The sequence below is a fragment of the Harmonia axyridis genome, chromosome 1 (assembly GCF_914767665.1).
Source record: "Harmonia axyridis chromosome 1, icHarAxyr1.1, whole genome shotgun sequence".
NCBI classification, from domain to species: Eukaryota; Metazoa; Arthropoda; class Insecta; order Coleoptera; family Coccinellidae; genus Harmonia; species Harmonia axyridis.
In genome coordinates this window covers 74737240-74748618 of record NC_059501.1, presented here as the reverse complement: position 1 = coordinate 74748618, position 11379 = coordinate 74737240, and the positions used below count along the sequence as shown (strand labels likewise).

At 30.4% G+C, this 11379-nt stretch overlaps 2 protein-coding genes across 4 annotated transcripts; both read left to right on the top strand.

Moving 5' to 3' along the window:
* The first annotated feature begins 263 nt into the window (after positions 1-263).
* LOC123688559 (MIP18 family protein galla-1) lies at positions 264-1235 on the top strand. The gene is made up of 5 exons (XM_045627139.1): positions 264-423; positions 566-643; positions 695-774; positions 823-1003; positions 1055-1235. Exons 1-5 carry the CDS (start codon positions 381-383, stop codon positions 1150-1152), a joined length of 480 nt encoding a protein of 159 aa, XP_045483095.1. The 5' UTR covers positions 264-380; the 3' UTR covers positions 1153-1235.
* Positions 1236-1906: 671 nt separating this feature from the next.
* Positions 1907-10866, top strand: LOC123688555 (protein fem-1 homolog B). 3 transcript variants are annotated; one of them, XR_006750055.1, is made up of 10 exons: positions 1936-2334; positions 2661-2844; positions 3041-3252; positions 3339-3679; positions 6678-6878; positions 7584-7848; positions 8580-8797; positions 9581-9807; positions 10032-10269; positions 10605-10866. XR_006750055.1 is itself a non-coding variant. In XM_045627134.1 (9 exons), exons 1-9 carry the CDS (start codon positions 2224-2226, stop codon positions 10178-10180), a joined length of 1908 nt encoding a protein of 635 aa, XP_045483090.1. In that variant the 5' UTR covers positions 1907-2223; the 3' UTR covers positions 10181-10866. The 3 variants fall into 3 exon arrangements, 2 of the variants coding, with proteins under 2 accessions (XP_045483090.1, XP_045483091.1); XM_045627134.1 differs by having other exon boundaries at positions 1907-2334; positions 10032-10866; XM_045627135.1 differs by having other exon boundaries at positions 1934-2334; positions 9581-9804; positions 10032-10866.
* The last annotated feature ends 513 nt before the right edge of the window (positions 10867-11379 follow it).

The window sequence follows — 11379 nt, the reverse complement described above, 5'->3', positions numbered from 1 at the left end:
CTTCCGTCTTATTTTTTCCTTATAATTTTCTAGCATTATAAAACACTTTCATTTATATGAGACCATTAGATTTATTTACTCATCAGTAAACAGTTGACAAAATGGTTCTTTAATAGATGTAAATATAGATTAGCTTCTAATATAACAATTCAATATATATACTTTATTAAATTATATAAATTTACTGAGGAAAAGACTGGGAAATGCAAAATTTCTTCTAATATAATAGGACTGAAAACAGTGAAAACCACGATAACATTTTCTATTTCTATGGTTTGACATCATAATACAACGAAGTCATAGTAGATCAGTCTCTAAATATAAAATTCCTAATTTCTTACATTTTCACTTACTAAATATCTTAAATAATTGTGCTGATAATGATTGCGAGCATTGATTGTGCTACTTTGCACAATAACAACTGTTAGTATTTGAATATACAGCATTACTATCAATATGTTTGGAGGTTAAAATCATTTGCTTAGTATTGTGGTGTCCTATTTTCAAATGAGTCTACGATAAGTATTAATAATGTTTTTATCTTTTTTTCGTAAAAAATCCGTAGTCAAAGAAAAAACTCCCCGAAATCAAGAAATCCATGGTATTACAATAGATAAAGATGAACTGAAAGACATTGTATATGGTTTGTAAATTTTATAATTTATGAACATTTTATAAGAAGAGAACATTTTAGATTTGATCAGAACTATCAGAGATCCAGAAAAACCTCAGACTTTAGAGGATCTGAATGTTGTGTATGAAGAAGGAATTGAGGTAATGAATACCCTAAAAAAAAAAGAATTAGAATCAGCTTTATTTTAGGTAAAAGGAACGTCTGATCATGTATGCATAGTACGTATTGAATTTAACCCTACAGTACCTCATTGCTCTTTAGCCACACTCATAGGATTATGCATCAGAGTAAAACTGGAAAGAAATGTTCCATATCCTTTCAAGCTTGATATTTATATTAAGGAAGGAGCACATACCACTGAAGAAGAAAGTAAATATCTATTTTATGGCGATTCAATTTATTCAATTAAATGCATTTCAGTTAATAAACAAATTAATGATAAAGAAAGGATATCAGCTGCTATGGAGAATCCTAGATTGAAAGAAATGGTAGAGAATTGTATCAAAGAAGAAGACTGACACATGTAGTATTTTGAAAATTGTTAAAGTATATACATCTTTATATATTTAAAAGTATAAAAACAGAGGTTATGTGGTTGAAACTTTTTTTTCAATTTAATGAAATGAAAATTATATCCTAATTCAGAGATAAGTGACATTCAGAAAAATATTTTTTTCAATATAAAATATTCAATATACTGGAATGTTGAGTAGTATATTAGAGTTCATCCTGAAATATTTCTAAATTTCATTCTTTTTATAATTTTGTTATTTCCTTATTGAAGAAACTTGGTGGTAAATATTCCTCAACAGAAGTAATAATTTAATATTTTTACTTTAGTCAACATTCATTTGTTTTGAAGCCCTTCTATCAGTGCTGTTTGTCTAGGCAACAATTCAAACTATATATATGAGTATGATGCTGATACGTTTTCCAGAAGATTGCATAGTTGGAGTCGTGGAAAGGAAAATTTTTTCGTTCTCCGTTTCACTTTCGACATTCTTTATGCATTTCTCTTTAACACATTTATATTATATACTTTCCCAAGCTGCCGTCTCGACAGCACTGAATTTTAAAAATACATATTTGAAATATTCTTTTGTTCCAAAATGATGATTAGATAGGTCATAATAGGCTCTGAATCATGGAAAATCAAATCGCGAAAAAAATACTTTGCGTATGAAAACATATTTGTTTAGTCCAAAATCATATAAAAAAAAGAAAATCATTTTGAAAGGTAAGTCAACTGATTGTCATTATGACGTTTATTTAACCTTGGTATGCCTTATAATATTGAGTCCCATTTTTCTTTAGAATAAATACCGAATTCAAATAGTAGTTGAAGCTGATGTACCTCAAAATCTAATGTCAGTAGCTCAAATTAATGTTCTTATCATAAACGAATATTGTAGAGTCTATTACAGTTTTGTTTTTGTGTTGTTCTGTTGTGGTTGGTTGTTTTCGTGAATATATAGAGGATAAACTAATTTGAGCAATGATTCCAATTAAATTTCAAATGTGCGGAGAATCCAAAAAAGAACAGTAATTTTCGATTAAGTAATCGTTATATGACTTGTTGAAATGATAAAATGTCACGAGCAAACCTAAAAAATAGGATTTATCATGCAGCTAAGGATGATATGTCCATAGCATTGTATTCTCTTCTTAGCAGTAAAGAAGCCGAGAATTTAGTTAATGAGGTGAGTAGTTTTCATTAAAATTAATTGATTTTATTAAGTTTCATAGATATTATTTGATTGATTGCACTATCAATTTCTATATACAAAAGATTTGAAGTTGATCTAAATATAGCATACTATTACACAGGTCACAGGTGGTATTTGCTTTGTGAGAAGGATTTGTGAAGGCTTTAATCCGACGTCGAAATTTATTGTTAAATGAATAAATCATGAATAGTATTTATAAGTTTTCATCAACAATTTTTATACTAAAATATTTGTAAATATTTACTTGTAGAATACACACATTAATCATGTGAATACATTTAAGTTCTTCATTATTCTAGAAATTAACAACTGATGACCATCAAAAAGTAACACCCTTGATGGTGGCAGCCCTAAATGGTTCGAAGAATGTTATACGCATGCTTTTGGAAAATTTCAATTTGGATCTTGAGGTAGAAGGCACAGTAAAGTTTGAAGGATACGTTATAGAAGGAGCTAGTCCATTATGGTGTGCTTCATGTGCAGGTAATGAAACAATTGTTATTAATTTTGTGAGTAAAAGGTCTTTGTTAATTTTTTTTATAAATTATATATTTCATTTTACTACAAATATACCTGGAAACGTCCATAATGTTTTAGTTTTGAAATCAACAAGTAACAGTTACATCAAAAAAGTATTATGTTTGTGTTTATTAATATTATACAAATATCTTGATTTCAGGTCACTTGGAAGCAGTGAAAATTTTAGTTTCTGCAGGTGCTGATGTTAATCATCCAACCAAAACAAAATCAACACCACTCAGAGCTGCGTGTTTTGATGGACGTTTGGATATCGTTAAATATTTGGTAATGCATAAGGCAGACTTTAATATAGCAAATAAATACAACAATACTTGTCTAATGATTGCTGCATATAAGGGACATGTAGATGTGGTGAGTGTCAGTTTGAGTGAATTTTTTCTTGGTTAAATTTATTTTAGAGGTAACAAATAGGTAATATTGTTATTTTTCGACTCTAGGTAAAATTCCTATTAGAGCAAGGTTCTGATCCGAATGAGAAAGCTTTGTGTGGTGCTACAGCCCTTCATTTTGCTGCTGAATGTGGTTTTGTGGAAGTTGTGAAGGAACTTTTGAAATATGGAGCCACATTTTCTGCTAATGATGCTTGTATGACACCTTTGAAAGCAGCTGCTGAAAGAACAAGGGAAGGAGTGGTGAAATATTTAATAAACCAGCCTTTCATAAGTTTAGAGGAAAGAGTAGAAGCTTTAGAGTTGTTGGGAGCTTCAATTGCAAATGATAAAGAAAGTTATAATATTCAGAAGGCATATATGTACATGCATATGTCGATGAGATTAAGGTAAGGATTCATTTCTTTTTTAGTACTTCATCATATATCTCTAATTTTAAGCTTTTAGGTAAACTAGTTCATTAAATCCAAAAAAAGTTTTGCTTCAGTTAGTGTTATTTGGACTGAATAGTTTGGCATAGATCAGGAAATAGATATAATATAGATAGAAATAATATGTTTTTCTCTGATTCTGTGGCAAATCAGTTCATTCTGTCATATCTTGTAGAACCATATCGTGCAAGATTATCTCAGATTCACATAGATTTCATGGTTATATTTTATTTTTATATGTTTGTACTCGGAACTTCCCTGTCACGCTATTATCTCTCAAATTTGTGATACAGAAAACTATTCTGCCAATCAGATTTTTCAGTGCAAAAATCACTTAACGATATTTGTGGATATTTCATTAATTTTAATAAAAATTCAGTGAATTAAAGAAATCAAAGTATAATACTTGCACAGAGAGCTCATTCTAACACTCGTTCATTCAAAACTTGCCAGTTCATGGCTTCTTTCGGAATTTCGAACTTGTGGAAGAATATCAATGCCTTCTGCACTTGCATTATAAATAACTACTATTTTAGCCTGGTCATTTTTTGCCTAGCTTCCTTGCTTTGGTTATTTCTCAAAAAAGAAAGTGTTCTTTGAATATCATATCCCTGAATTGAAATTGAGGTTATATATTGAAAATGATGGGAAGAATTACAAATCGAGGTATGAATTTTGGCAGAATTCCAAATAAAAATGTCAACAAACTCCTTCACACATGTTCGTTGAAAATAAACAAAACAATTCTAGTAGATTCCATGATTCCTCACAGAACATTGTTCTCAACAGATATTAAAAGTGTCAAGGTCATCAACTCTCTTAATAGGCCATGAATTTATTCCCGATTTTAAGTCTCCAGTACAGTAAGAGTTGGCGCATTCTCATAAATTAATTTTCAAACAAACACTTGTTTAAATATATTCCAGACAACGACTCGTGGCATTTTAGGAAATCTTAAAATAGATGCCATTCACCTTGCATATTCCAAAATAGATATTTATTGAATTGAAACTCACAATCTATTTTTGTGGAACTGCTTTGAATTAATGTGTTGATATCAATTGTTACTAGTTGAATTTAGATTATTCATTAATTGAAGAATAGCAAATTATCCTTAAGAACAATGTGACATACATAGGGAATCCAAACCCGCACCAAAATAACAATCCTGTGGATTCGCAAGAATGCGGGATTGTTAACAATATATAAACTCTTTGTACTCAACCTATTGAACATACTCATAAAAAGGTCTTTTTCCATTAAAAACATACTATAGTATAAAAGTGTTTATTTCATGGCCACAGCAGTCAAGTTTTGCTAGAAAACCATTTGTTTTTCAAAATTGAGCGTTTGTGATTGGTGGAAATTAAGTCAAGGGCCGGAGTTATAACCTGCTTAGAAGTATGTACCCATACCCCTATTCCGTCTGCATTCAAAAAGGGTCATTTCATATTTTAATAACTGGTCAATTATTGTTCGTACTCATGATCCTACAGCCATAGAAGTAGCCTTTGTCTGGTATCCACGCATTATGAATACTATGATACGATTCCTCTTCTTAATTCAAAGGCGATGGTTCACGTCTCGTTGCTAGATTAGATAAAGGTACTTTATCCTCATCAGCATAAGTGAAATGGTCTTCGGTTTGGGATTGTGTTTTTTCTCCTAAAGACGTCTCTATTTGCAGCCTGTAAGGCAAACTCTCAAATTCATTTCGTAATGTTGATTTGCTATGAAGTACAAATGTATTTTCTTTGCCAAAAGTAAACTTTTCAGATATCATCTCCGAATTTATGTAATTGTTAATTCTGATAGATTCGAGGCCATCCTATCGGCATGATTTTTTGTTTTCTATTTTTTTTGCATTTCTTCGGCTTGTTGTGCCTTTCAATTGGTAATCCATCTTTTTGTTGTTCTCTTTCAACAAATGTATTGATTTTTTGTATAACTGGGGATAATGTTCATCAGTTGTAGAAGCAGATAATGACAGCATAGAAGCTTGCTCAGGGTATATTTCTGCAAGTGAAGTTTTTGTCTGATGTATATTTATACCTATTGATGAATAAATTGAATTGAAAATTGAATTTGTAGACATTGACTGTTATTCCAGAAATTCCAGATATTTTCCTGGGTTTTCTAAATATGGTACCATACTTGTCATTAATGAATGGAGCTCTTTTATCCTAGAAAAAAAGCTTTAACCATTTCTTTACTCAATGTTGAGTTATAATGACTTTCCAATTTGCTGATCATGATTCGTAATTCATAGTGTAGTTTCAGCAGTAACTAGTGCTGCATCTTCGTCCTCAACTTATGAGAGTTTTATTGCATTCTGGGACGTTTCAAAAGAAGTTTGAGCTTTTATTGTCTTATATGCAATTTTAATACTGAATCCCGCAGATCCCGCATGGTAAATTCAGCAATTTTGATCCCGTAGAATTTCAGAGAGATCTCGCATTTCGGGATTGGATTCCCTTAACATACACATCAATTATATCCAAAATAATTACATCATTTATATTTTGCTTAAAGACTAAGTATATCTGACAAAAAAAATAAGAAAATTTTCAATAAGTAGTTGACGCAAGTAAAAACTGTTTCTGAAAAGACATTTGTATTCTTACGTCTTTTATTAATATTCATTTGATCAGATTGGTATTTTGTCAATGATTGAGGAATAAAATTTCATCAATATTCAACTCTGGAACCATCTTAAAATTTAGTCCAATAACTCAAGCGAGATATTCGGAACCCGAACCTACTCTCAAACATTTTTAGCACATTCCGTTCTAGAGTGCGTATGGTGACTGGTCGGACAGAATTGATTCGAAATTTTCATAAGTGAGTCGAATCCTGTACTCAATCAATTAATGTTTTCGGATTTCTGCTTTTATAAAATATTTTGGCATCTCTTCAAATGTCATAATGGTATTCATTATATGTTTGTTTTTTTCAGATACTCAGACCCTTTGAAACCAATCAAGAAAAAACTCATAACGCCAATACCTGCCTATGATAATTGGGTTGAGTGTCAGACTATAAATGAATTGGAAGCAATAGGAAGTAATACAAATGCTCTGCATATGGAAGCACTAACAATACGTGAAAGAATTTTAGGAGTCAATAGTCCAGAACTTCCTCACCCTGTGATATTTCGGTAAGTGTGAGTTACATCGAAGACATAAGCTATTAGTACCGGAATAATCACTCAAATCTCCTGTTGGCAATATTTTGGTTTTGTCAGTTGGGCTCCAGACACGTGAAAGACTGAACTCTGATTCACTTTATTCCTTCGAATAATTTTCAGAAAAAAAAAATTCAATCAACAATTTTCTAAAACTACTCTCTGTTACTATAACATTCTAAACCCACTAACTGATGCTCTCAAATCTCTTAATAACCCCTTTATACAGAGGAATGAAACATATAACACTTCGAACAAAGGTTCATGAGAACTCCTCGCCAAAGTAATTTTTTTAAGGTGCAATGTGTGAATGTATAATTCTTTTTAATCCTCTGACAATTGACAACTGACAGCAAATAGGAGTTGCTAGCTGTCAAAGATAGATTGAAGTAAGAGAGATTTATCATGCAACATTGAGTGTAAGACAAAGATTTATTTATTTATTTATTTCAACGGTATAACCATTTTACATGATAACGATAAATAAATATAAAAATTAAATCTTAATTAATTACTTGATTAGTGAAGGAATCATACAGTTGGATTTAAGACTATAATATTAGTATTAGAACTGATTAATATAAGTTTTGTTAAATTATGTTTTGAACTTCTGGATTTCTCCATTTTGGATAAATTCAAACTGAGTCCAGAGTACTATTGAGGTATAATTCTTTTCAGGGGGGCTGTGTTTGCTGATGACGCCCGTTTCGATAGATGTCTAGACCTGTGGATGCATGCCCTCTATTTGAAGCAAAAAAATTATATCTCTGTACCAAAAGACCTTTTGAGATTTGCCCAAGTCTTTTCGCAAATGTTGCATGTAGGAGTTAGAGTGAATCATAATATTGTTGTTAGAATTCTTTCTTCCGCTATCACAGAATTGGAAAGGAACAAAGAAAAGATGATACATCCTGGACCAAAAGATGATCCTGATTCTGTTTTAGTAAGTAACAAAAATGAATATTTGATTATTTCTCATTGGATATTGTGTCCAAATATTCTTTTTGTGATTTTTGGCATTTTCTCAATCGAAAATATTGAAAGGGGTTTATACCATGTGGCATTCTTGTGATTTGTCAAAGTTTAACTACTCCTCAGCGTTTTTGTGATCCTATCACTTTTCAGGATGAAAGAAGCAATCTTAAATGTTCCTCTGAATTACCTTCCTTTTCTACCACATGCAAAAATTCAAAATATGTTTTTACGTCTTTATTTTTAATACCGCATTTCCACTCTTCGACAGAACTTTTTGAATAATATTCTTAGCGTGAAAATTCATACGAAAATAAATACTTATATGTAAATTGATATCATTCAGTAATTCATTCTTCAATGAAAAATTCATCTAATTCTTTTTTTTCCATTCTGAAAAAATTAATAAAAAACGACTTTCTTCAATAACGAGCTCTTTGAAATTAATAATAGTGAAAACCTCATGAATCAATGGTCTCTAGCGTAAAATGAAGCTTACTATTTTTTGAATTGAACCCTGAAATGGTATAGACTATAGATAGATCCTCTTTAGATACAAATATAAAAAAATCGTTTTATTATTTTATTGTAATATATTTGAATAAGATAAAATGAAAAACCTGATTTGACCTGAAAAATTTACTTTAAAAGCGTAAGTAGAAATTTATCTATGTTCTTACACTCTTGTTACACTTCTTCCAGGAAGATATTGATAGCAATTTGACTACAACTCTTTACCTCTTGAACATACTCACGAAACTAATGAAACAGTGTTCAGAGGAAGAAATATTCAATATAAAGAGAATGGTATTTACATTGAATCAACTGAATATGATAAATAAAGACGGTCAAACACTTTTGCATTTAGCGTGTAATTCAGAGACTCCTGTGGATGATTTCCATACCATCAACATATGCCAGTAAGTAATGGAATTTTTTTATAGTGAATTCTCGATTGATGAGATGAAAAAGCAGAAGCAAGTAGAAAAATGTATATAGATATTTTTAAAGTGATATTTCTTTCCTGAATGGAAGTTTTAAAACTTCTTTGACACTTGTAAAGTACATTTTGATGTCTTCTCTTTCAAGTATTCGATTGATTTGGTCATTTTCTATTTATTTATTGAATTACATTAACTCTACAAATCAACTAATGAGTTTTTCCCGTAGCTAGAAGATTTTATATAATTTACAAATTGATATTGCATACAAGTCTTCTCTTCCTTTGACTAAAACTGCACTTTTATATTTCAAGTCCTTGAAAAAGTCGGTTTAGCTTTAAAAATAAAAAAAATTCAATAATTTGTCATCCATGGATTCGAACCTTAGAATTACTGTTTGATATCCATTATCCACTACTCCATTGTGAGATATCTGTTTTCTTATATTTATTGGTTTGTTTTACTTTCAATGGTTTTCATCTAAATTCCTAAGTTTCTGTGTTGGTAGCTTAATTGTTAATGATTTATCTTGTATCCAAGAAGTTGTCTGGTTGGGATTAATTGGTCAAGGAAGAAATTTCCTGACATGGAGGTGGCGTAAGGACACAGTAACAAAGCCCACACAACACAACTGGTTTTCATAACTTTAACAAGTTATGAGTTTCTGAAATGTCTGATAGAGATGTAGGAGACTTGGATAAAAATTATTTAAATTATACGGTTTTAAGCGAATTATGCGATTTTTCTACGCTTTATTTTTAGGTTTCCTTGTGCTGAAACAACCAACCTTTTAATCAACTGTGGTGCTGATGTTAACACTATGGACTTACACAGGAATACTCCCTTGCATATTATTGTTAATTATCCTAGGCCAATTTCAGATTTTCATACATTGAATTCTATTATTACCTATCTAACTTTGGCTGGTGCCCACATGGATTGTGTGAACGAACTAGGAGAGACTCCATTGGAATCTGCTGCCACAGGTAGTAAGTGTTACCTTTTTCTTTTATGTTGTTTTTTAGTTTTTTTTCAAAGAAATTTTGAGTTTTGATATTATCATAAAAGATTGAGAAGAGGATGTTGGTGAAATTATTTTTGGTGACCATATTTTAATTCTCCAACCTGTTTAATATTTCCTCTTAAATTGTTATGAGCTAAGTGTGTCATACACTTCAATCTCTTTATACCTTAATAATAATTTCCATTGCAGGTGTTGCAGAAATTATACTTCAGGGGCAAATAAAATTGAGTCTGAAATGTTTAGCAGCTAATGCTGTGAAAAGACACAAACTCAAATATAAAGGTGTTGTGCCAAAATTACTTGAATCTTTTGTTGATCTCCATGGACCTGTAAATTGAGGCAAAAATTAATCTGTGTTATCGTACCTTTATTGACATTGAAGCTTTAGAATGACTGTGTTATTAAGAATCAAATTACTTCAAATAAGGTATTTTTCGTTGAATTTTATAACTCTTCAAAATTGAAGAATAATTATTTGTCGAAGTCAAAAATATATTTGTGATTTATTTTAATTTAAAAATATCGAATCAACAGCAATCTTACCATATTATTTATTATTATGTATGCAATGCCTTCCATAGTAGTTTGAAAATCATCATTAAAAGATAGGAAGAAGTGCTGGATTTACATTTAACTACCAGTTTCATTATCCATATCTCAAAGATTTGTTGGAAATCTGTTGACAAACGTACTGATTTAATCAAATCAAAATAGAAGATGAGTTGTCCTTGGTAATTTATTTTGGTAGCATTTGTTCCACAGTGATGGTTGTGAAAAAGGCCACTTGAAGCTGCGTTTCTTGAAGACCTTGAGGCGCACATCATACAAAGCAACAAATGCAAAAAAAATTGTGGGAAATGTTTTGGATGTGTTTATTTAATGTACAGTGGAGCGAATGTTTTCTGTGTTTTGACATCAGTGTTCTCACACTGAAAAATCTATTTTCTGTTTAAATTTTATTAATTCTGTAAGTATATCATATGACTGTTATCTATAATATAAAAATAAAATGTTTTTTTAATGATATGTTGTTTATATTCCATTTTAGATTTTTCTTTAATGGATTGAGTATTTCTCATCATTTCTTTTATCACATCACTTAAAATTTAATATTGTTGTGAACCTCTATTTCACTAGGCCTTTTTTGTGACTATTTCTGTAATTGATGTTACTTATTTGATGTATGCCTTCAGTCCTATTCATGAGTCATGGCGACCAACACAAGTTTTATCTGTTTGACGTGACAACTCAAAACAGGAAGGACAGAGTTTATAAAAAATTATTATTATGAAGTACCGTAGTCCGTAATGCATTTTGCAATTGGACCATATTTAGTTGCTTTTATATTTGTATCAATGCAGAAACTGATATTAATCTCTCATAAATTTAAAAATTAAATATAAACCAAAATTCAAAAATTACTTCAAGGTTTGTCATTTTGTGATTATTATATTCCAAAAAAGTACTCCTTCGAAAAAAAAATTTTTGAGGAGGAAGGTTTTAAAATTTATCTGTGAATTGTTTCTAAGTGAAAACA